This window comes from Callionymus lyra, chromosome 19, assembly GCF_982586985.1.
Source record: "Callionymus lyra chromosome 19, fCalLyr1.hap1.1, whole genome shotgun sequence".
In the NCBI taxonomy this organism is placed as follows: domain Eukaryota; kingdom Metazoa; phylum Chordata; class Actinopteri; order Syngnathiformes; family Callionymidae; genus Callionymus; species Callionymus lyra.
The window spans coordinates 13,988,975-14,016,231 of NC_141836.1; the positions used below are offsets into that span (position 1 = coordinate 13,988,975).

General features: G+C 39.6%; 1 protein-coding gene across 1 annotated transcript in view; it reads left to right on the forward strand.

Annotated features, from left to right (window-relative positions):
• The first annotated feature begins 10,514 nt into the window (after positions 1–10,514).
• Positions 10,515–27,257, forward strand: part of LOC148059619 (cadherin-4-like) — an 87,185-nt gene continuing 70,442 nt past the window's right edge. Inside the window, exons 1-2 of the mRNA XM_087781935.1 lie at positions 10,515–10,763; positions 18,911–19,102. Of these exons, the coding sequence (XP_087638061.1) occupies positions 10,554–10,763; positions 18,911–19,102 (402 nt within the window). The 5' untranslated portion in view covers positions 10,515–10,553. The remainder of the gene's footprint in view (positions 10,764–18,910; positions 19,103–27,257) is intronic.

The following is a 27,257-nucleotide window of genomic DNA, read 5'->3' on the forward strand; positions in this document are numbered from 1 at the left end:
AAGTTATGAACGTCTGCTGGTCTATTTGGCGGTTTCTCCCGGTGCCTCAGCTAATAGTTTAGCTCCAAATTGTCTTCTATTTCCATGTTTTATTATGTTTACTTCATCACGATTGGAGGAACGGATGTCAAACTCATGGCTTAGGGGGTCAATGAAGTCATTGTTTTTGGCCTCATGAGCTTATAGAAGTAAATAGTGTGTCTTTAAAAGTCAATATTATTGCTCTCAAAGAAAAGTGTTTGAGCTTAAACATCCAGAAAACTGGATTTATGTTTGTTTAAATTTCAACTAATGTGTTGATTTAAGTGCGTCTTAAATAGATGTTGGACTCTATTGTATCATCAGTATGTGTCTGTTTGTACAAAACTCTCTTTTCACTGAAATAGTTTGTGCTTAAGCCCCGCCCACTTCATTTTTCTGGAGATGAGATTTTGTTAACCATAACCACACCCACACTGCTGTGATTGGTCAAGCATCACAGCAGTGTCAACAGACATCATCAATACCGGAAGTGGTGAAGGGACTATAACGTCATAATGGACTCTGATCTCGTAACCTCTCGTTCGCCGAGATTTCAGACCTTCAGAGAACTTTATAACAAAATTACTGCATCTTGGAGAGGAAGACTTCAACATTTGAAACATGTGAGTCGGGAAAGGTGGGTTTTCACATGAGTTGCCCTTTAAGCGAAGAGTGTCATGCTTGCCCAAATGAGTTTGGCAAATCTGATTTAAGGGAATTGTACTCGGAGTTAGGGGCCAGCATCCTAAATAACAATTATGAAATGTCACTCTTTCTAGAACTTATTTCCCTAAGGTAACTTGATGCACAGATACGGTTGTTTTCCCGGAAATTTAAAATAATATGTTTATCCCGAACTATATATAATCGCTTCGGTTTAACTTTTATTTCAACTAAATGCCAGGTTTTCTTTTCCCCACTCCCCTCCCTCGCTACACAAACCACCAGTTTCTCTGCAGATGGTTTGGCCTAATTGTGCAACTTCGTTCTATTCTCCTGCGTCCACGCCGACATGTCATCTTCCAGCCGGAGCAGATGATCGCAGGGCCTGCTCTCGCTCTCTCCCGCTTCCTCTCCTCGGCCCAGCAAGCCTCAGCAGTAGGATGTTCTCATTAACAGGACTTGTCAGAACAACCTGCTAGCAGTGCAAATTTATCTTGCTCCTACACACAAAAGCTACTCTAAGCGATTTAAATGCTCACATTTAACTCCCACTAATGTGCAGGTGCATATTTATGCCCGCGACCACATGCTTCTCCTGCAGAGCTCTGCGTCCGTCTCCTGCTGGAGCGAACATCAATTAGATACAATCATGGTAAGCACCGCGCTCCTAGGTGTCTGACAAAAGATATATATACGCGCACTTGTTTGCAGAGCACGTCTTGGAGCCTCTTTTAGGGATTTCACCGCTGTCTGTGTTTGTACCTCTGGGAGCTTTTCTATGCTCGCCTCCTCCAGCCCAGTGCTTGCTCTGCACTGTGTGTGTGTGTGTGTGTTTTCAAAGCAGTAGTTTAAGGGTATCTGCCCGTGTGCGGTTGTTACCTGACAGACGTGTCATATCAGTGTGGACCTTATCAAACGCATGCAGCAAAGCATCCTTGTACTTCGCAGCCCTCGGGGGGGGGGGATTTTTTTTTTAGCTGAGCAGAAACTTATTTTGGATGTTAAAAGTAACTCAACTTTCTTTATCCAAAGTAGTATGACTACTCAAAATCTATTTATACTTTTGAGGAGCTGCTTGTTTGGCAATGTTTGACCCATTAAATATGTAATATTTCGATTTTGAAGAACTTCAAATTCACCTTGTTTACGTCAGAAATGACATTGTACTGTGCATCATAAGCTAGTAATAATACTGCTGTTCTTATTATACTGTACATGTTCTTACTCTATTTATATGTCATGATTTTAAGCAACGTGTGGGCCACATAAATACATCTCGCAGGTATGATTTTGACCCCCAAACATTGTTGGACATGTAAGGAATCCATATGAGATTTAGAACAACATTTGTTAGAAAACACTAGAGCTTATTTCATGTCATAATATGTCGACTTCTTGTTGCAGTCTGTTCAACAGTCATTTTCAGGATAGTATTTACGTTTCAAACAATTGTTATTTTCCATCGAGACCATGATTTTTTTCTTTTTATACAGTAGAGATGTGTATTGGCAAGAATCTTGCGATACTACACACATCTTTGTCAAAGTCGTAACTATTTCATTTGTTTTGAAACCAAATATGTCCCAGCTTTAAAATCTGCTAAAGTCAACTGTATCCTCTAATCCTCAGTCATTGCCAGGATTTCAAAGTTAATTTAGCTGCAGAGGAAAAAAATAGAATTATTCTAATTTACACACCTATTATTGAACTGTAAACCATAAAACACTATGGTAACAAATAAAATATGATATATAATCGATACTGGGCTGTCAAATATCGATACAGTGTCGCCAAAAAGAATATTGCGATTGATTGCCATGATCAATATTATCCAAAAACCCAAATATACAGTAGATAATACATCTCATGGTGTACCTGTAGAGAAATTATTTCTCGTTTGAGTAGAACATTACATTTATTTTCACCTAAGAAAACTCTTCTTGCTCATAAATGTTTGCTCTTATCATTCTTTTTTAGTAGGTGATAAAAAAGATCGTTGTGTTCATTATATCTATAACTTAAAGAACATTTTCTTAGTCTTAACTATTTCAATTTGGATCATATTTCTCTAACAAGTCACCGACTTGGAAGTGTTATGAAGTTGGTCCAGCCACGTTTAAACACTTCTTTCCGCCATGGCTTGATGATAGTAATTACCGTTCAATTTCTTTGATTTTCGGTTTATTTTTGACTTATTTGTGGAACTCCTACGACACGTTTCTTGAACTATAAGCTCAGACTTTTTATCCGTGTGAAACTTCACAGACACTAATTGCACAGTTCAACCGTCAGGGTGCAGAACCAGCCCTCAGATTTCAGGGATCACAAACTAACCACTATGTTTCAAGGGAGAAAAGCACAGATTGAGCTTCTCTCTCTCTCTCTCCACTGAAAAGCCTTGGATTTTTATCCTCCGTTCTGATTCTGAAATGTATGTTTCTCCTCACCTTAAAGCCTGGAGGGGGTTCTTCTGGCTTCTATTCCGACCCCTGCAATTGGAAAACCAGAAAATCTCACTGAAGTTTTGATGGAGAGATGTTGATTAGATTTGAGGAAGAAAACGCTTTTATTTCCTTCTAGCGATTGAGGAATGCAATTTTATGCTGTTTGCTTCCTTAGGGAAGCTTAGGAATAATATGAAAATAATGTATTTTTCTTTACAACAAGCGCATCTGATGCTCTCGGGCAAACAATATAATGAAGGCTAAGTTTAATCCTTTGATTTTATGGCCTTACGCTTGCTTTATTGTTGTGTATTTGCATGTTTCATTCTTCTCCCCAGTGTGAGAGTCGCTGGAAGGATAAGTGAGCTTCCAGTTAGACCTTGAGCTTTTGATGTTGAGTCACAATAACCATGCGTGGCTTCCTGTAGACGTCATGAGGGTCATTTTGTCACCTCAGGCTCCATTGTGTTACAGCGAGCTGGTGATGGAAAAAGACTTCTTATTATTCATGTGATGCACAGAGAGAGAGATGAAAAGGTGGAACATGTAGATTTTATAACATTATGATTCTGGCATCTCAGTGTCACTGAGACCACCAGGGTCTTCCATAATGGCTGGAAGATCGTTGATGACGTCAGCGTGAACGCTCTTATCGCAAATGACGACAAAACATGTGGAAAAAAATACCTCATTTGGCGCTTTTTGGATTAATAAAGTTGTGGTCTTAGTTTATGTTGTGATGAACTGAGTAGGAGTGGTGAAAAAAGGCATGCAACCCAATGAAAATCCTTCAAAAAACGTCCTAAATCCAGATAGAAATTCCAGAATATCATTAGAACAACATGTCCTAAATCTTTTTACACTTTTTTTCTCTTGATGTGGGCCAAACATTTGGGGTGGCGTTTAGAACTTTAGAATGTGGTTTACCAGATTCAATAGTTTCTAAAGACCTAAGAAGGCTCTTAAGAAGGGTTTAGCTAAGACGGAGCGCTAATTAGATCAAGCCAAAAGTGCTTCTTAAGAAGCTCTTAGTGGGCTTTGGCGATGCGTTAATAAGGTGGACCCTCTGGAGTGAAATTCCATTATTTTCCTTAATTTCTATGAAAACCTAAGGGGTTATTGATGTTTTTAAATTGGATGTCAAGAAAACTGAATGTTTTATATGTTTTACTTGGATTACCAGACTAGGAACAGTTAAATTATATAATTGTTTTCAATTTGTAATGAAATTTCTATGCTCCTGAATGCACAGTTCAAAGATGGGTGTAGCAAAAGTTTGTTTATTCCAGTCTTGAATGCATATATGTTGATTTATTTTAGTGAAAAATGCAAAAGGCAGAGTTTAACCTTCTTTCACGGATTAATAAGAATCACAAAGATTATTTAATGTTGGATTATTGGTCATAGTAGGACTATAAACTCATATATGAAGGTGGAAAATGTAAACGTGTAATTAAAAAACTTTTTTGGGGGGGGGGGGATGTAAGTCTACCTAATGAGGTTTGATCCCAGAGCATTTTTTCGCTAAGAAGGTTGTAAGAAGTGTTCCAGATCGATCTTACTTTTTCTTCTTAGTGAAGGTCCTCTTGATCTTAGAGCATTCTTAAGAGCGCTCCAAAGAATATTGTGGCACTTAAGAACGTCTTAACAAATCTTGCAAACCCAGCAAGACGTATTTTATCTCATTATTTCTTTTTTTTTTTTTGAAAGTCTGCAGTCAATCAAAAGGGTGGAAACATCACCAGGTGTCTCAACTAGCAACTTTACTTTTCAGCATCTGCCTCGCCAGCTTAAAAAGACCACGGCCTTGTAATTTGTAAAGGCTGAACCAAACGATTATGATAGAGACCATCTGCCTTGGAAGCGATTAGCAGCTCCGCACCTGCCAGCATCTCTGCTCACCTTCGCACAACTGCCAATCTCCATCCACTGCTCAGGACTCCTGTTGACAGCTCTAACTTCTCTCCGTCACCAGAAGACTTTTCGGTACTTTCAGTCCAACGCGACATTGTTTTAAAAAATAACCATATTTTTGTCATGGGTTGTGTGCGTAGAAGTATATATGTTTCCTTCTAACCTTTCGGCCATTGATTGAATCCAGCTTGAAATGGTTTCTTGAAGTCACAAAACTAAAGGATACAAATAAAAAAAACAAAAAAAAACATGACATTGTGAGTGTCTGCAGCTTAATAAGTAACACCCACAGCAGCGTTTCCTTCCATTTATTCGCCCAAGCTGTTCCAAAAACAAGGCTGCATGTTGTGCTAGGGGACAGATTGTGACCCTTAAAAGCCAAACAAAACATCATCACATCTAGAACTCAAAGGATACGCCGGAGTCTCTGTTTGGTGGAGACCACAGCGAGTGGTCAAGAGAAGAAAGAGAGAAAGCTACGCAACAACCACAACTTTTGACGGAGTTGTGTGTGGAATGTTGAATGATGTCCCAGAGGAACTGATTTAAAGTTACTTCTCTCTCAAAAATATAAGAAGTTTGGCTAAATTAACCTTGTTTTTGGACTTGATTCCTCCGAATCGACTCGTCCTTCTCACGCATGTTGATAAACTTTGGTGTCGATCAATGAGAGTCATTTGTGTGGCTTTATTTTTTTTTCGTGCTCCCTCTGGCTGAGTTAATTTGTGGAACATGTATCTTAGTTGAACCACTCATTGTATGAGACCCTGCCAGAACGATTATTTCTTATCCTTCAAGAGACTCATGTCGTTTATCTTGGATAGTTTTGTCAGCATGTGGGTGTTGGTTGAATTTCAGAAAGAGGAAAAAAAAGAAGATTTTTATAACTTGATTCTGGGCTGCGGCCCGAGCAGACTGCTTCACGCTGTGTGTGTTTGGGCTTCTGATACTAGTTAGTGCATCAAGCCAGTTCTTCGCACTGCAAGAGCTGGCAGAGATTTGAGGAGGGCCAATCCTGGACGTTCTGGTTATTCAAGCGTTAATGAGATGTTGAATTGTCGGACAAGTAGCTGTTAATGTTAGCTACCAGGACGCCGCTCAACATGGATGGGGTTAAAAAGAAAGGAGGAGAGCTTCCTCCCTGGAAACTGTGAACACTTTAAGTATGTACTTTAAGTAAGTGTTTCCAGACCAGGGTCACAAAGCGCTTAACCAATCAAAACAATACTCAATAGAATTTATGCTAAGACGTCAAGAAAACACAGAGAGAAACAAAGGAGTCTCAGAAAATCAGGTAAAAGCCTACATGGATAAAAGTGTCTTAAGATGTTTCTTGAAGGAGTCAGTAGATCATCAAACGCAGAGGGAGAGAAAGATCGTTCCAAAGCTTAGGAGCAACAGCCTGGAAGGATTTCTCTCCTCTGGTCCTGAACCGTGTGCGTGGAACCATCAGTAGATTCTGATCCACAGACCTCAGAGCCCGAGCTGGGGTGTAAGGCTGGATCAGATCACTGATTTAAGGAGGAGCCTGACCATGAATAGCTCCGAAAGTAACAACCAGAATTTCAAAATCCAGAAAGAGTAGTGTTTTAAGGATTGGAAAGATGTGAGTTCTTCTACTAGAGCGGGTCAGAATTCTCGCTGCAGAGTTCTGAATCTGCAGGCGAGACAGCTCCATCTTGTTAAGACATGAAAACAAACTGTTGCTCCAGATCATGCTGTGGCAACATTTTCCTAAGTTTTGGGATCTTTCTCAGTTGAAGGAAACAGTTTCTGGTCAGTTTTCTGCAGTGTTGAACTAGAGACTTTGTCAAATACAACACCCAGGTTTCTCAGGCTCAGTTTGACAGACTGACCTAAGTCACCCAAGTACTGACTCAACCCTGGAACCTTATCATCAGGAGCAATAACCAGACTTTCAGTTTTGTCCGCATTTATCTGCAAAGTGTTTTCACTCAGCCATTGTTTGATTTCTAGCAAGCAATAGACTAAGCTGTTCAGCCTCTTGGGCTCAGTTGGATCAAGAGAGCAGTAGAGCTGGATGTCATCCGCAAAAATGATATAGTAAGAAACATCAGGAAATCTCTGAATGATTTTACCGAGGGGAATCAAGGACAGCAAAACAATCAAACTCATCAGCATTATCATTATCATCATCATCATATACGAGATACTTATCAATATACAATAACTACTATCATTAACACTATCGTTGTTATCATCATCATCAACGTCGTAAATAATATCATCATGATTAACGCCACCATTAATGACATCATGCTCATCATCAAAATGAGTTTTATAGTCGTGACTATTTTAGTTGACTCTTGTTGATTAAGGCCATCATGAACATTTGCTTTGAAAAATAAATGAAAAATGAAAGATTTGTTTTTAGTCTTTGATAATTTCAACAAGACTGTGGGTGGTTACTTCAATAACAACAGTACGTGCAGCTAATTACCTACTTCTCATCCCTCAAGTACGAGTTTATTTGTGTCTTCTATTCTGCCATTGACCACGAAAGTGTGTTTTCCAGAAGCTTCAGTTCATCCTTGAAGCCGCCATGCTTGAGAAGGATGACACATTAGCTTATTAACAATACTTATTTTGGTGATATTTGTCTGCCTGTGATCCACCAGCAGTACAAGCCCCCCTCTGTTACAAGTCGGTGTGATTTAGAAAGAAAAAAAGAGCCAAACAGTGAGTGCCAGTTTACCCGGATTTGACCACGCGCTCCTCGCCAATAGCACGTGGGATCAGTGGCCACGCTCGCCTTCTACCACCCATCTCTTGATACCCCCACGAGTTCCTTTGAGCTCCCGCGCTCTCCCTTTGTTCGCCGCTTTCTCTCGCTCAATCCCTCCATCCATCTGTCGTGATCTCTCGGGAGTCCAGCCCAATTAACCTGTTTAAACAGCCATCTGAGCGGCCCATCCATTCCAATGTAGCCGTGTGAGCAAATGCCAGTTCAGCGATGCCAGTATTCCAGTGCCAGGGCCTGTCCACTCCACCACCCAGACTCCATTTCACCTCCCATGTATCTCTCATCCTGCTGTCTCCCCTCGTCTGCCCAACTAATCCCACTGTAAAAGAGCTCGCTCTAATTGAGCTCTGATGCGTTTCATTGAGCATATTCATATTTGATGTTGCAGAGTATCACTTTCATCAGCCTGTGTGTCTCTTTAAGAGTTTTCCGGCACTGGTCATGAAGATCTACTTCCTTGTTAGCACCTCAAATCTCATGGGAAGACTTGTTTGTGTATCTAGATTGATTGATAGATGGATGGATAGATAGATGGACTGTGTGCAGAATTATTAAGCAAGTTGTATTTTTGGGGATTCATTTAATTATTAAACAACAAAAGTGATCAATCCAAGATGTTAATAAATCTCAAACTTAGATATTTAAAGAAGTAAAAGTCTAAACTCCCTTATTCATTTTCATCTGTTTAGCAACTCAAACTGTACAAATACATTTGACATTTTAACAAAAGAACATCAGTGACCAATAAAGCCACCCTTCTTTTCAATAACACTCAAGCCCGTGGAGTCAGTTTCTAGATCTGTTGACGATGTTCAGAGTGACTGCTTTCCTTCGATGTAAAGGTCTCGTTTACTAAGGGACCACAGGTTCTCAATCGGGTTTAGGTCGGGTGAAGAAGGAGACCATGTCATTATTTTTTTTTTATCTTTCAGGCCTTCACTGGCTAGCCAAACAGTGGATATTGGATGCATGAGATTGTCCTGCTCAAAAATCCTGTTTTTTTTTTTTAATGATGCAGGTTTTCTCCTGGACCACTGCTTGAAGAAAGTTTCTTCTAGAAACTGAAAGTATGTTTGGGAGTTGAGTTCTAGTCCATCTTCAACCCTAAAGGGTCCAACCAGCTCATCTTTAATAATACCAGCCCACACCAGTACTCCAACTCCAGTATATACTTTATTGAATATTGTTTTAATGGTTAAAGTGCTTTGTGACCCTGGTCTGGAAAAGCGCTATACAAATAAAAAGGACTTACTTACTTACCTTGCTGGCCCCTGAGTCAGAGTGGAGCTCTCTGCCCATTACTGATGCAACCACGGGCCCATCCATATGGTCCATCAAGAGTGACTCTCATCTCATCATTCCATAAAACCTTTTTCCATTAAATCTGTCTTCAGATATTTCTTGGCCCAGTGTTGTGTGGCTTTCTTACCTTCGCCATGTCTCTGAGTACTGAACACCTTGTACTTCTGGACACTCCAGGTAGGTTGCAGTTCTGGAATATGACGGCACTGGAGGATAATGGGTTCCTAGTAGCTTCTCGCTTGATTCTCCTCACATGTTTTGCAGTTACTTTGCATCTTGTTTTCTCAACACGTTTCTTGCGTCCTTGTTGGGAATTTGCAACAAAGTGTACAGAGTACTGCATCCCTCTGCAATACATTTTACAATTTTGGACTTTTCAGAGTCTGTGAGATCTTTCTTCTGGCCCATTTTGCCTGAGGAAAAGAAGCTGCTTTCACACCCTCTGTTATTATACAAATTCACTTCACCTGGTGTGCTTCAATCCAATTGGCATTCAAGTTTATACAGATTAGAGCTGGAAAATATATATACAAAGGACAATGTCATCAAAATACTGACTTGCTTAATAATTCTGCACACACTGTAGATAGATAGATAGATAGATAGATAGATAGATAGAAAATTGTGCAAAACCTTGTGCTTGTAACACAGCAGTAACGCGGCAAGATAGAGCCATCTGCTTTCATTTCCTTCTGAAAGTCTTTGTCATATTTCTGCATTGAGCCAGTTCTTTACGCTGCCGTCTCCGACGTCTCACCATTAAGTCATTCATGACGAGCTTACTTGCTACTATTTTTTCACTTTTTGATTAAGGGTTATTGACATCTGGGTTTCGATACATTGCGCCAAATATCATCTTTGCATAATAATTGATGTTTTGGCGTTTTGCATTCCTGCTAGGTCGCCCCCTGTAGCCCTGTAACGCTCTAATAGTTATTAGCTAGATTATTGATTAGGAGTTCAGAACTATGTTGAGAAAAGTTAAGGCTTATAGTCCAGAAGTAATGGTAGTTTTTGAACAAGAAACAAAACTACTAATGAGAAATCAAGCTAATTCAAAACGACCTTTAAATGTATGTTGAAACAAAAGCATTGGCTCAACTCATAAGCAGTTCTAATTTCAATATATTATAGCAGAATATTTCTCTTTTTTTCTTCTGTTTAACTATGATGTTTTAACACATTTTGCGCTAATGACGCTTGTTTTATGTAACATCATCTTGCTAATAACCATTTCATTATCATGGCTGCGATCAGCTCAGCAGAAAGCGTCGTTAAGACCACTTGCAAAATATTTAGAGACGGAAAAAAAACAATTATCGCGTCCTCTGGTGATTAAGTACAAACAATTTCCACATTCTCCAGGATCCATAAAAAACATATTTTATTCATACCGCTGGTTTGTTTTCTGCTCTCTTCCCTCGACAGTGAAGTTTGATGACTGCATGGGGAATGAAGACGTGACGTTCAAGAGCAGCAGCCCAGACTTCAGCGTCCGGACCGATGGTTCCGTCTTTGTCCTGGGAGATGAAGCCGTGTTGGCAGAACCAGTCCAGTTCAAGATCGTAGCCAGTGGGCCGAACACGCATGTCTGGGAGACCGTGGTCCAGCTCGCTGTGTTTGACCAGCCTTCACGGCAGCAAGACGGGAACGAGGTAAGTTTTGAACCAGATTTTTATTTTTTGAAGGACTATAACTATTAACCACTACATGTATATCAATGAATATGTATCAGGAAAAAACATGCAGTAGTGTTATGAGCTCTGATATTGATTGATCGCTAGAGGCGCGAGTTTGTCTCTTAAGGCTAAAACGGAAAAAAAAAGTCCTTTTTGATAAATCAAGTAATATTTAATAATATTCATCCAGTCATTTAGCAAAAACTTCTCGCCCTTAGGCAACCTTCAAATATGAGACACGTGGTTCAGTGGTGGGTCATTCAACTAAATTAAAAATGTAAAAGTAAGTATAAATATATTTGTATTTTATACATTTTAATATAGCAAGGGCGCTCAGTTAGCTTCTAGGCATTTGGATGTTTATCAAATGTGTCTTTTTCTAACTGAGCTCCAGTCGCTACATTAAAATGAACAAACATTTTTGTCTAAAACTCTAAAAAGGAACAAATTAATCTGAAAATAATCCTAAACCCTTAGTTGACATGAGGGTGAGTAGAATATTAGTGAAATTTGAATTATGGGCGAACTATTAGTTGTCAGTTGTTTATTTAATCTCAGGAAATTTATATTAACAATAACCAACTAACATCCATATAAATTGCATAATTTCTCATGTCATTTTAAATAATTAATTTACTAAAAGTATGATTAATTTGGACAATACTATGTTATATTTTTTTGCAGCAGCCAAGGTGTCAATTTTTCCATAAAAAAAGACCAGAGGTGGTTATCAAGGTGACCCGATGGTGCAAAAAGAAATGTGTTTATGGTATCCCTTGTGTCACCGGGTCACCTTGACCCTTAGATAAAACAAGGGTTAAAAAGATTTTAGTGGTCGAACACCAAACAAATGGTTTTGTTAAAATACTTTATGTTCTTGAAGTAACCCTAAGTAGAACTTGAAATATGGACGTTAAGTAGGGAGTTTGTCAGCAAGTACTTTCCTGGCTGAGCAATGCCTTACACATCCATAATCTGACTGGGCTTGAATTTTTTTTTTTGGTTTGTTTGTTTGGTTGTCCGGCGTTATATGCAAGTCTGATCCAGGGACATGGATATGATTAGAGCAGGAATCATACACTCCTCGTTGGAACAAACACGGATCCTGCAGGACTGGAAAGTAGGGCACTGAAACAAAAATGATGTTTCATTATGGAAATGGTGCTTTGTGGAGCTTTTTTTTTTTTTTTTCCTGTTGAATAATAACTTCCAGATGTCTGGGTAGCCAGGGGCTGGCTGATATCAAAGTGTGCAGGGTTTTTGGGAGGCTGTGGAATGGGGAACGACTGGTACCACAGCCAGCTGGCTGAGACTGATGGCATTGGAGAGGGCGGGGGTGGGGGGGTGTGTGTGAGGGTCTCTGCATCTATTTCACACTGCATGACTTCGGCTCGCATAACATCAGCGCACATAAACACAAAGACTTATATGTTCATAGCTTTGGGGGATTTTTTTTGGGGGGGGGCCACGAAGGGCACTTTTTATTAGATTCCCACAACTGTCTACGGTCTGTAAATCATTTTCGAACTGTTCACCGCAATTATTTTGAAGTCACAACAACAAACCAAAATATGTTTATAATATTCCCTCAAACTTATTTTAATTTTTCTTTGTCATTAAATATTCAGCTTTTATCTTTACTTGTGCTTCAATTTCCTTTCTCTGATAAGAAGTGCCGCTTGTAGTTTATTTTCCAGATTAATTTATGCTCTTTTTTTATCTTGATTCTGAACGTGAAAGAAGTCCAGTTTCAAGCGCTATCTCCCGTCCCTCTGCTAGTCCCCCTTAGGTGCTTCCTTTCTACCTGTTAGCGCATGTAGATAAAAAGATCTGAAGCATAACCTAATAAGGAAACAGAAGGGTTGCTGGGTCACATCTGCTTGGCTTCGCCCCTCTTCGCTCCATCCCAGGCATGTCTCACTGCGACTCTGCCTCTTATCGCTCTGGTGGGATGTAGGGCAACCGTTCCCTTCAGTCACCACCGAAAATCTCTTCACTTTTCTCCGAGGAGGAATGAAACATTTTGAGCGGGCCGCGGCTCGCATCTGTCACATCCTGGTGTGCACGGAGGCGTGTTGTGCTCTTCTGAATATGGACAGTGCGCTCAAGGATTCTTGTGTCTCGTGTCAGCAGACGTGTCGCACACCAGAGCGATCACGGCAGCGTTTTAAAGGTAGCTACAATTGTTTGTCTCATGTTTCACCACAGGAAAAACAACAGCCATACAGGTTTGTCTGAAGTTCAAAGTTCTTTGAAAGGAAATGGCTAATCATTTTAAAATGGTATTTTCATGAAAATAAATATTTACTACTACATTGGACGTTGGGGGAGCTGAGTGGACCCTTGTTGCGTCTAGCAAGATATCGGACCTCAAAGTCTATCCCCAGGTTCTCAAACTAGGTCAGCTGGGACAAATGGTGTCAGAGGAAGGATAGGGGAGCAAGAGTAACCAAAAATCGCAACAAAAAAATGTTGTGCCGCAGTTATTTCCCCCCATGTGGCGAACACAACAACTGCAAATCCATCAGAGGACTCGAACGAAAAGTGGCCCCGTCTTCTTTTCCACCGTGTAACGCTTTTTCATCCAGGCAAGAAATCAGTTATAAAAGTAAAATTTGATTGGTGAATTTACAAAATATAACAATGACAGTCTTACTTGACCGTATTGGTTTTATTTCACGAGTCCCCAATTTTGCACAGTCCAGTAAAAGGATTGATGACCTGTTCCAAATCGTGCACTTTTTGCACTTACACACATTTGTGAGTCCCAATGAGCAGTGCGTGAAAACGTAGTGCACAATGAGCACTTAATTGGTCAGAAAATGTAATGTGGATCAATGGACACTGCCATCTTAGAGACGTTGAGGGCGGTAAACGGAAGCTACGTCACTGACGACGCATCTTCGGAGCAGATACCGGCGTAAATGTATCGAGAAAACACTCATTTTACGACAAAACAACACAACAACAATAATAAAACGATGAAACACAACTTAATAACTTATTTCAATAGTGAAAAGCGCTGTGATGGCGATAGGATAGAAGAAGCTATAGAGGCATTTCCAAGTGTGTAGCGGCAGAGTTTGGTTTGAGATAGTACTACCCTGACGAAATTTACAACCCGCTCAAGTAAGTAAACTGTCTTACCCTGTACTGTAAAACAGTACGCTTAGAAAAGCATGTGATTTGAGAGACCGCACAGGAGTACCAGGGAATGACCCGTGAGCCGTGGCACATTTGGATCTATGGATTAGGAGATGTCTGCATCATTAATCAATCATTCTTTTAAACAACAAATCATCTCTTTTGATTGACATCGAGTTGATCTTATGACATCTTTTAGGGCCTTAACTCAAGAGGCATAGCTCACTAACTAGTAGAGGGTTGAGTCAATCAGCAGGACCTTTGCAAACATAGTTATCTAAGACAGTGAAGTGTCAATAAGGTGTTAAAAAATGGCGGTAACAATTGCCACACTGTCCTGCTTGCTAAAAACACATTTTTATAGTATATCTATAATGAATGTTGCCTTTGGTAACCCTCCTCTGACATTTTAATACTTCATCCACCCGAAAACATTTCATTTACAAATCGGCGCGGTTGATGCGATTAAGCATTCCACCTTCACCTCGGCTCGCTGACACCCCGCACCGCCACTGATCCACACAAACACAAACCCACCATATGCTGTGATGCTTGACACTTTTCCATTAAAGCTGCCTCAAAAGAATTTCCTCCTGGGCATCTGTCTAATGAAGTCAGCCTTGAAAGCATTGTTTCTGTTGGCAGATACAAGACAACCCTCTCAGGGACCTCGGCTGTGCATGAACAAACAGTTTTTAAAAGAGAGAGACCAAGAGAAAACCCACTTCTTATCGACTGCAATGCACATAAATGTTTGCATTAAAGTCAGAGGCCACTGACTCACCTTTATTCCCAGTGTATTAAGAAGTCAATCTCACTGTTTTCTCTAATCCTGGGCTATTTACGATGGTTCCATGACATTTTTCTGTGTTTGATACCAAGTCCACAAAGCCTTTTCATCAGTTTCTAAAGCAAATGTATCTCTCTCTGTTCTCTTACCTACGCCATAGACCTTTTAACATATAGTCATAGTTCTCCGACGTCCCCTGTCACCTGGTTTATCACGATTATGAAGCCTTTTTCGTAGCAACAGCAGGGCTGCTTAGATTGTCAGGTTTCTTCTTTTAATTTCTGACATGGCTGTTTCCTCTATAGATCCCTCGCAATACAATCTAATCTTTGTTCTGATTTCCCCAGTTTGCGACTGCGATTTTGTTAAAGGGAAACTAATGTGAAAACCCATATTTTCTGACTTACTCACATGTTCCAAGTCTTTCTCTTCAAGATGCAGTAAGTCCTCCATCATTAGCATGTTTTGAAGTTATTTCTTTATAAAGTTCTCCACAGTCTGAAATCATGGCAAACGAGAGGTTATGAGAGTGGATCCCATTATGACATGAGATCGGGCTTCACTCCTCCTCCAGCCAGCTGTCGTCACAGCCCGCTTTGTTTATATAACGAGACCCTTGCAGGTGGTGACGTGCTGTAACAAACCTTAATACCTGACCAATTATAGCAGAGTGGGTGATTATGAGATTTCATCTCCAGAGAAAAGACGTGTTTTAAGTGGGCGGGGCTAAATCACATTATCTAATGTCTTATATCTAGTGTCCTATCTTATTTAAATGAAAAGAGAGTTTTATACAAACAGACACATACTGATGATACAAAAGAGTCCAACATCTATTTAAGACACACTTAAATCAACAAGTTAGTTGCCCTTTACTGTCTTTTATTTCTGATTTCATCACCGCTCTTTTTTCAAAAACACTTTGTGGCAATTATTGGCGATTATTTTCCCCATTTCCTTGTCTTCATTGGTTTAATGACAATCCAGTAGGAGTGAACAATTTGTAACTTTACCGCTTCTAACTTTTGTTTCTCTCATCAAAGTGATGCACATTATCTGCATTCTCCCTCCAGAGTAAACAATCCCTTTTTTTTTTCTTTTTTTTTTAAAGTGACTTTCTGTGCGGCTGTCTTACCTGCTGGTGCTCCATCACTTGAGTTCAGCGCTTGAGGAATCACGGTTATTGAGACAAGCTGTCAGGATCAACTGACTGGAAGAAAAACAATAACACAGCGAGAGAAGGGCAGGGAAGAGCAAAGAATAGCTCAGGGGAACAGGACCGAAGCAAGCGAGTACAACTGATGCACAGCCTAAGTCATGATGGTCGTGACTGAAATCCTGACATGTTTCCACTGGCCTGAAACAGCCCAGAGTTCCTTGTGTACAACCAAGAATAAATCCCCAGACTGTCAATTTAATATAACCTATACATCACTTACATACAGCGCATCAATTGTGGCCCTGAGGACAGTGTTATAGTGTTGCCAAAAAAGTATGAGCTGAGATAACAAACCTCCCATAACCTTGACACATACGCATTAATATGTGCATTATATTTAAACACAAGGAGCAACACATTATATCAAGCACAGTCTATTGCCTTCTGCAGCCCGGGGTGGTGAATTAAAGCTCTCCTGCTGTATTATAGATGACTCAAGTTTGTTTTCAGAAAATGTGGGATAATGTATACAGCACGGAAACACTATAGGTCCAATTATTACTGATCACAGCATCTCTGGTGGCTGCTGGGCGTGTTAGCGCTCACGCGGAGATGAGGGGGAAAAAAAAGTGGCTTTTTAAGTCCCTCATTCAAACAACTCTCCGGAAGACAGTTTTGTGGGGTCATTTTTTTCCTTTTTCCCCTCCCAGGGGGATCCTGTGAAGGGAAGATACTTTTTGATTGAGGTGCATGTCTGTGAATCAGTTGTCAGGGGGGGCCGCGTAATAAAAGAGGTTGTAAATCTGGCGTTTCTGTTAATAAGCTTTTTATCACTGTGGTAAATGGCAAACTCCGTTGTTTATTGTCGCTGTCACCTTTATGAACATATAACGCACCTGCCGGCATAAACAAACATCGCAGTCCGACCACTCGTCTCCCTCAGAGACGTCGGTGGAGGACACTTGACAATTGACGCTCGTGGCGAATTCACAAAGTGTCTCTTCAGTCAGATTCCACACGGTTTAGATGTATTGAAATGAGATGCAAAGCTTGATGATATTTCAATTAGATTATAGAAAAGTTTCTTAAAAACTACCATGTAGAGCTTCTAATAAAAACTACAGCCGACATCAAGTCCAAAAGCTGGAAAATGTATCTAAAAGAAAAGATTCAACTTGATTTCAAAACACTAAGTGTTTGATAGAAGGAATCCAGAGTAAAGATTTTCTTTTGTTAGTTTAATTGTATGCTGTGTTTTTAAAAAGACAAGAGGAAATGTGGCCTATGGGGGAGGTATGTGCTGCCCCAGTGCTTTTCTAATTCAAAAATAATCTACAAATTATATACAAATCTAAATTATGTCGTTTTTTTGTTTGTTTATAATCGGATTGTACAAATTTAAACATTGAATTGACTTTATTGCTGTTTGTTTATCTCTAAACAAGATGTTTTTTGGACAGTACAACTTTCTTCCTCAGTATCAACTGTGTTGTTAAGGCAAGTTCCATGACTACCACCTGCTTATCGAATTAGCTCGTTCTTATTACACTATAGTTCGTATAAAATCCTACAAAATTAATTTACGTATGCAGCTGAATCAACTCTCATATACACATTTATTTTATTGGCATTGAAAATATAATTGCTAGCATTAAGATAAAGTAGTAGAGTTATAGAATACACACTTCGACCAACTGTAGAAGTGAAGAAGAAACTGTTTTTTTTTTTTAATGAATGTAGGACAACGATGAAGGAAATAGGACAATATAGATCATGGGTGGGAAGTTACATTTCCACAGGGGCCACATTATACACAGGCACTGTTATAAAGGGCCAAAAAAAGAAAGGGGTAAATTAAGAATGAAATATGATGAGAATACTTTTTAAATAAAGCTTAGTGTTTATTTTATTTCATCCTTTCATTCATTTTCTTCCTCTTTATCCCTTGTGGGGGTCGCGGGGAGACTGGAGCCTATCCCAGTTTCATTGTCGAAAGGCGGGGACACCCTGGACAGGATGCCAGTCTTTCGCAGGGCACACAAAGACAGACAACCCTTCACACACACTTATACCTACGGACAATTTCCCCAAGTTCTCAATCAACCTCTGTTTGTTTTTGGACTGTGGGAGTAAACCCACGCAACACGGGGAGAACATACAAATTCCACACAGAAAGGTCACAAGTTGGCTTGGCCTGGAAGCAAACCAGCAACCTTCTTGCTGCGCCACCCTTGCCCCATTTTATTTTATAATATTTAAAAAAAAAAGTTTAAATAATTCTATTTATGTGTTCCAAGGAAAAATAAATAATTCATAAAGTACTATTTAAAAAAAAATACAATTCAAAAGTGTTATGCTACAAAATAAATGATGTAATATGTTATTCTATATACATTTTTTACGATATAAAAACAACTTTTAATGTTTATATTTTATTGAGTATTGTTTTAATTGTTTAGGCGCTTTGTGACTTATGTCTGGAAAGCGCTATTACTTACTTATAAGTAAATTATGAACCAATACCATAAAAAAAGGAATAAAAGAGGGAAAACGGATATGTATTCATTTATATGTAGAGTTGAACTACTAATAAAGTTGTTAATATTATCTTAACTTCTTTTGGGTCGCATAATTTGACATTGCTGCTTGACGGATGTCTCAGGTCTCTGAGTGCTTTTTTCTTTTTATTTATGTTTTTTATATTTGCACCTTGTCATCCTTTGCACTTTGTTCTCTTTATTGCACCTTTTTTCTAGTTCTGTTTTATGAAAATATCGTCTGCCGTGAAGTTAAAACCCAAATTCCTGAAGGTGATCTCCAGAGGGATTAATAGTTTTTGTCGTTTTTCTTTTTCTAGCCACAGTTTAGTTTTGTCGACTAATTTCGTTTTCATTTTATTTGTGTAGCTGTCTCACGGGCCAATATGTGTATATGTTATACTGGCGTTATAAATAGAAGTTGACACAGTAACATGTCTTGATCGCCAACTCAAACACTAGTGAAATATCCCAAAAATGTTTTCCTCCACAGGTCACCAACAAAAATGGAGCAGGAGTCGGAGCGAGCAAGGACACGGTCCGAGCCCCGCCGGCCGTCATCAGGTTCCCCACCTCCGCTCTGAGACCCTCCAAAGGTCTGCGGCGGCAGAAGAGGGATTGGGTCATCCCGCCTATCAACGTGGCGGAAAATTCCAGAGGACCCTTTCCACAGATGCTTGTCAGCGTAAGTGACAGTTTTCATTAGCTGCATCAATGGTTTTGGTGATGGGATTACTGCAGGGATTAGTTTGAAGCACCTCGCGTCTCGTAATCGCCGTGTTTGTGATGAATGGTGATCAATATTTGGGGGAAGATTAATTCAGAGTCGAGTACAGAATCCTGCCTGTAAAAACCCAAGCAGAAGATAAATCTTTTGTACTTGACAGGGCGAGCAATTGTGGTGTTGAACTTCCTGTTTCGACTTCAAAATTAAACCGTTTTCTTTTTTGCATCAAAACAATAAAATCTTGACTTTTATTCGAGGAATGATATAGTGAGATTCCGTTACCGTTTGATACATTCTCGTTATCCGGGATGTCAAGCCTTGTTGCTTTCCTCACTCTCCTAGTTGACCTCCTCTGAAGCATGTTCCAGCGCAAACTTTGCCTGAAGAAATGCTTGAAATAAACTTTCAAAACTCTTCCTTTATAGAAGATTTTTTTTTATTTTATGTTATTGCTGAATTGCCAATATGGCTCTTCCAGCTAGAAAGTTGCACTGTCTTTGAAGTTGCCAGAGCAAAAGAGAAGGGCAAGAGGACAGCCAAAAAAAAATGAAACGAGGGGGGAGAGCATAGTTAAAGGAGCATTTAAAAATATAGCATACAGACACACGATTCACTCGGAGCAGTAAATAGGTCCGTCAGGGGCTGGTGGATCGGTGAAAGTGTTTGGAGCCGCAGAGAAGTGATGCGTGTTGATGCCTCCGTTGGCTTCTCGGGCTCCCGTCTCTCTAATGATGACTGCAGGGCAGGAAAGGCCAGACTGAGAAGTGGAGATTTTAACAAGGAGACATCTCTGTAAAGTGGACGGCATGAGGGGGATTTTGCTATACTTATTGTTTATTTGTTTAGTCCGTGTTGGTTCAACTTTGGGGAATTGAGGCTTTTCCTGTCTCTTGAAATCTTGTGCTCGGCTAATTATTTCCTCCTCACAGCTCTCAACTCTTCAAATCCTATTTTTTGCTTAAAAAAAAATAAAAAGATGTCCGGATTATACACTTCTAAAAAAAGGGACACTTTACGATACTGGCCTCCTTTGATATTAGTTATCAGCGAGTAGTGTTTAAACCGTACGTAGAGTTATTCCTCCCACGCGTGTGAGTGGGTTTACACACTGATCTTTTTTATGGGACTATTTTCAAATCATGACCTGACATATGAGTTAAAATGCGTTGAATTCATTTCTGTGGATATTTATTTTTACGTGCAGAAGTGAAGTAATAAATGAGCACAGGATCTAAACTCTAGATTCAATTATAAGTATCCGCCGATATTGAGGTCGTATATAATCCTTTACATCATTGCTCTTTATTATTTAAAAAAGCATTTTATTTACTCCTATTTAATTCTTTCATTCCTACATAGGACCTTTCTATGTATGCTTTTGAAATTTATAATTTAAAAATAAATAAATATAAATAAATAACAGAAAACAACATTTTGCTTAAAAATTTAAATAAATAAAGTAAAAGTTTCCTATGTATATCTGTGCTATAAATTTTATATTTGTATAGTAACAATATTATTATTATCCTGTCCTTTTATTTCATTTTTTTATTTTTTGTGTATTTAAATAGATAGTATAGTTAATTCATTCAAAATGCTGCCTTTTTTAATTTTAAAATGAGAATTTTGAGTTATCGCATATTTTTAATTTATAATATCATATATTCTATAAATGTCATATAAAAACGTGTTACCTTGCGTTTAATCCTTTTCAAATATATTTTCTGAAAAAGTACGTATTATTAATATTTCTATTCTTCTTGTATTACGAATGCCTGACAAGGTTTTTCTAGTGCAAACCTCACAAACGTGCTTCTCTTATTTTGGTATTTGGATTAAGCTTTTCATGTTTGGTATTCCAAGGCCCTAGATTTTTTTGTTTTTCTAACATTTTTACATATTATTTAAGACATTTAAAGCATTTAAAATAAAGTTAATACACAGTAGGAGTGAAGAAGAAAGAGGTTCTGCTCTCTATACAGACATAAAGCTGATAGCATGAATACTTTTTGTTGTATCTCTTAACATTTCTAGTGTTTTTTATGAAACAAACACATTCCCAGTATATAGCATGACCCTTTGCTGAAATTTCAAGAACTTTTGTTTGTTTTTTATATTAAACATCTCCACAGCGTCAATGTATCAAAGCGGTTTCACAATCTATTCCCCATTTCACATTCACAGTTGGAGCGTTTTTGAAAACGACATTTCCCTATATGAAGTTAGCTGTAAACAGCTCCCGCTGTGCGTCTCTCTTCTCTCCCTCATCTCCCTTCGTGCCATTACTCAGTGTTTTGTGCGCCGAGGCTGTGTGATGCCTCCTCTAATGGTCTGTGAAGTCAGTCCCGTTCCTAATGGGCTTCTCTGTCATCTGGCATGGCACTGAGTGACATGCAAGCAGTGGTCTTCTCGCCCATCACGCCGCCTCCCCCTCCCCTCCTCCTGGACCAAGTGGACGTCATCACGGGTGACAGCGGCCCTCACCTGCAACCCTCCGGTCGGCGGCGCTGTCACTTTGATCAGGCCCGGGGCCCCCGGAATCCGGAGCCGGACCGACTGGCCTCTGAGCTCTTGGCCCTGACACGGCTTCGGGGGGGGGGCGTTGAGATCTGTATTTCAAGCCGCCACAGAGACGGATTTTTATTAATAGCAGCGTCCAAATAATTGCGGCCACGCTTCACCGCACATCAATGGGTTACGAACTCCAGTCAACTTCCCGGCTAAATTCTTGACCTTTCCAAGTCCCAGATCGCTGGCTCTAATTGAATCGAATGTGGCGACAACAGCAACATTTTTTTTTTCACCAGGAGCAAAGTGAAGCTCTAACTAGTCGCGGCAAAGAGAGCAAACCCCCGAAAACCTACCGGAGGAAACGATTGGTAGAGCCTGAACGAAAGAGTGCATGGGATGCGAGAGGGGGTAATTTCTCACAATAAACAGGTGTTCTTTGTCGTTCCCCTTCTTCTGCAGCAATACAGCCATCAATAGCATGTAAGGGACATTGATTTTTCACGGAGGCTTTTTGAAACCTTGCATTGATCCACACTTCTACTGCAGGAGAGTCATTGATTTCTTTTGCTGGGGTAAATAAAGACTCGCACCCCCCACACCCCCCTTTTCTCTCCTCCAATTCGCTTTGCCTATTAGAAATAACCATCTGCAGCAAAAAGGCAGCAAAATTGAGATGAAAAAACACTTCAGTCATGCCTGAAGAAAACCCGTAAATAAACAAAGACTCGGTTTAAAAACCATTTTCATTGCTGTCCGGGTGAGAAAAAGAATCCTTTTGTGCTCCTATGATGCTCTTCAGGTTCTTTCCTTATGCTCTTTTAAATTCAATTAAACCCCCCCCCTTTGTATAGAACTGATATTTATTGACTAGCAATTTTCTTTTCTGCACTTATTTCTCATTGTTGCAATCGATCCGTGGAATTACGAGGAGATGGAAAAATGTTAATAGTTATGTACTTCACTGTATTTGTCCATGTGAGAGTAGCAAAGGTACCTGGAGGTTCAAGAAATATGACACTGAGTACTGCCTAGGACTTTGTTATACAAGATTTTATGAAAACATCATACAAAATATCAATTTCTTGCACACTAGCTGAAAAGACAACGCAGATGTGTCACATTTTAGAGAGTATTTTGCTTTCATCGTGAAACCTACGTCGACCCGAGACTGTGAGGATCTAAGACCAAGACCTAGACCAGGAGTCTCCGACCTTTTTCTACTACTGACAAGTAAAAGTGGCTACAACGCCATAATTTTAGTAAAAATAGTAATAATAATACGAGGGGTAATGACTGATAATTATTAATAATGAATTATTTACAAAGTAATGGTAGGAACAGATGTTAAAAATGGTTAATTTATTTTGGTTTATTAGCTTCAACGTTTAAAAGCAAGGGATCTTATCCGCTTCAAATATCTATAATAATATTTTACTAGTCCTCTTCAGGATCAATATTTCCGCCCACTGCCATAAACCAAGGAACAAGACCATTTGGAGGCTTGTCTAGACTTTTGCGTATGTCCCGGGGCCTCCTCCTATTTGGAAATGCTCAGCAGGACCAAAACCAGGTGACATTTTAACTGACCAAGACCATAGATGTCGGAGATAAGACAATAAAAAAGTGGTCTTAAGAACTAAGTCTCATAAAAAATAAAACACTTTCTCACTTCAGTGAAAGTTTAAATTGTTTAACATACCTGGGCAAGTTAGTGGGAGGTAAAACCTTTAACAAATTTGGTTGGAACATCAAAATATCAAAATTGTAAATCTCGTCTAACCCTGAATAAATGATAAATGTTATTTTTTTAACCATTCTGTAGACATATTAGACACATGGAGTATTAAAGCAGGTGAATAATTCAAATCAATTATCGACACTATCGCATTGAAAGTAGTCAAAATGGAGTAGGTAAAATGGACCTGGACGTCTTCCTGCTGTGCATTTCCAGAAAGGGCAGTTAAGCATCGTGGATCTTTCATTATATTTGTCAAGATCCATGTGACTTGCCTCCATTTTAGAATGCAGTCTCCATTCCAGGAGTCACTCGTGAACTAAACAGACCCTAAACAGCTGATTAATTTCCAAGTTAACGCTCAAGATCTTGTAAAATATCTTGTGGCGAAAGATTGGGTTTCATGGCGATTTCTGATCGACTTCCTCCCGCAACTCCCAACGTGGCTTTTTTTTCCTGTGCCGTGGCTCCTCATCCTCTGGTTTGGACATGAACTCGCAAACACACAATCTTAATCACAAACAAGCAAACATATTCACACACAGGCACAGAGTGGAATGACTTGTCCAACACAGTCGGCAAACAAAAGATCAGCGGCACACGTGCCACATCCCTGATTTGGTGTGTGTTTAATTCAGGGTTTTGTTTGGTTGCATCTCGGCTCCATCCCCGAGCAAAGAGAGGGAAGCTTGGGAAAGCAGGAGCTACTTTTTCGACGTGGTTTTCAGCAGAATGGTTAAGCTGTGTGACAGTTTAAAGACCAGCGTGGAGAATTGTTTCTGGCGTTAACTTATTTTGCGTCCAAAACTTACTCTATTGTATCAACGGATGTATTGTTTGTGGATTAAAGTTGATCTGAACTTTAGATCCTGGCTCTAAAAGTGACCGCCTTACTCACTCCCGGTGCAGAGTCATGAAGGAAAAAGACAAGGGACTACATTGAGAGGGGGGTGAACCTCCCGCAGAGCGTGAACAGGAAGCAACCCGGAGAAGCCGGACCTTGATCGGCTCACAAGGGAGCGCCGGGAATACTCGCGTCAGCATTCCATTCGCTGTTTGTTTTACTCTCAAACACATCTTGGATAGTTTTAAACTCTTACTTCTTTGTTTGATTCCAGGCTCAGAGTATTCGCAAGAGGTATTTTCTTTCCTGGAAGCCCAGCTGCGAGTTTTCCTCCAGAACAAATAAATCTCCATCCGCGGAGACTGTTCAAATATACCTGACGTGCTTTTTCTGGGCGACGCCAGATTGAGTCTGATTGTTTGATTTGCTCCGATTAATCATCTTCTTTCCCAATTTGTATACATGAAATGTCAAGATTGTTTGCATAAGAAGCAGCCTTCAGCGCTTGTTTTTGAAACAGACATGGCAGTCTGGGATATAATTTACTGACCAAATAATTGTTTCATTAAATATTTAATTTATGTTGGCTTTATGTTCCTGCAAAATTATACATGTGTCAAAAAGCATAGGAACCAGAATTAGCTGGGGAACTCATCTTATTCGCTACACCTAATATTTAAAAATATACAATATTAATATAATATACATGAATTATATATCTTAAATGGATCTTGGACCTCTATTGTATCATAAGTGTGTGTCTGTTTGTACAAAATTCTCTTTTCATTGATATATTTACATTAGAAAATGTACACAAGCCCCGCCCACTGAAAAAACTTTTTTTCTGAAGTTGAAATCTTGTTTACCATAACCACACCCACTCTGCTGCCATTGGTCAAGCATCTTCTGTTATCACCACGCGTCATCAATCCTAGAAGAGTCCACTTCCAAAGGACTCGTTGTATAAACAAAGCGTGGGTGATTACAGCTGGCTGGAGGAGGAGTGAAGCCATTATTAAGTCATAATGGACTCCGCTCTTGTAACCTCTCGTTTGCCGAGATTTTAGACGGAGGAGAACTTTATAAAGTAATAAAGTTGGGTTTTCATATTAGTTCCCCTTTAAAAAACAAGGCTGTAAGATGTCAACAATTAGTCTGGAGATGTTAAGAGAAATATTGTGGTCTCTCAAACTCTCTTTTTATAAAGTCATCTGAATACACATTTTTAGTCCTTTATTAAAATCAAACTGAATACTGACTGTATGATGTTGAAGTTGTAAAGTAAAAGAATGTCAAATGGTTTGGAATCCTGTAAATATTCAGGTCCTTGCGTGCCACTGATCTTCACATAAACATTGTTCAACTCAAACTGATATTATACTTGTTGGGCTTATGTCAGTTAGAACAGGTAGAAAAGTAAGAAAGGGAGAAAATGATATAAAGTGTATGAATTAAATGATGAAAAAACCTGGTGAGAATTTTCAGAGCTTTACAATGTTGTATATAATACAATATTTATAAATACACAATTTTTCGAAAGAGAGCCACATTTTGATTGGAGTGAAATCTGAATAAAAATCTTCTGTTATATTTAAAATATTTATTATAAAAATTCTGGAGGTTGAATAATACAGTTTATAGCTGAGGCTTCGAACGTGCTGTGTGTAATATACTGTATATATGTGTGTATATCACTCAAGGATGTAGGTGAAGGTGAAATGAAAAGATGTACGTGCCGTGAACGAGAGCTTCTGGGGATTATATGAGGCCACAGTTCTAAAGCCTAGACTTGGTCCTTCAACAGTGACCCACAACTCCTTTCAAGGATTTATTAAAGCAGAGAAAACATGGTACAAAAGCCCGGCTGAGCCGCCCACTCACTCGGAAAGCAGAGACACATGTTTAAACAATATCCCGCAAACTCTTCATCCTGATCTGACACTTGGATGTGGGCTCCCTTCTGGGCAGACTTGATATTGAATTGAACGAGATATTGTCTAACTGAAAGACAAGTTACGCCCGAGTCAAGGGTAACAGTTCCCTTTAATATAAGATGAGGGGGACTTCATGAAGGAGACAGATAAAAGCTTAACAAACAACCTCTGCCGTTCCCCGAAGGTTAGCTTTAGTGACCCGGCGGGATCGGCGAGATGAAGGAGAGTCAAGATTCTCCATTTCTCTGAAGACATGAAAAAATAATGTGCAGTGAAATTGGAAAAAAAAGATATTCGGATGGGGAATTGGGGAGGCGGGGGACAGTAAATGAAGTGAGGGCAAGAGTGGCAGTGATCGTCGGCGATAGGAGACAAGGTCAGTCAAATCAGAAGAACAGATTGAAAGTAGAGGGAAAGTGGGAAATAATGCAAAGAGATATAGAAGGGAGGAGGAAGAAAGACAGGCAGGCGTCGCGGCCTCACTATCGGGTAATCCCCTCCAAGCACCTCTGCTCAATAATGTCGGTGCATGTGTGTCAGAGAGGCAAACAAACAAAGTAAAATCTGATTTAAAGGAAGGCTACGGCGTTGCAGGCAATGAGAGGAAGAGGAGTAATGACAAGGGGAGAAGTCCTTGAGCATGAGATTAAATTTAATTGGAGCTATTTCAGATGCAAGTCGTGTGTTGTAAATTCCTAATCTTTCTTAATGTGCTTAGATTTTTCCACTTTCTTCTCTGCTGCTGGAGGTAAAGGTAAATCAAGATGGAGGCCTGTGATGTAACGTGTCACACTTTACAACCCAAGTCCACACCAATTTAGTCAAGAGCAACATAAACAGAAGCTCTTCCTTATTCGCGACTCCTACCGCGATACTGCAGGAACAAGGATATATATTTAGTATTTTCAAGTACTTGACTCTGGTGTGACAGAATTTACAGATCACATGACTCTTGAGGAACTCGTAACTGCTTTCATTTGTTTTTAAACCAAAATAAGTCCAAACATAAGCTTTAAAAGCTGCTGGAGTCAACTGTATCCTCTCGTCCTCAGTCATCGCCAGGATCTCGCAGAAGTTCCATTATTTCTT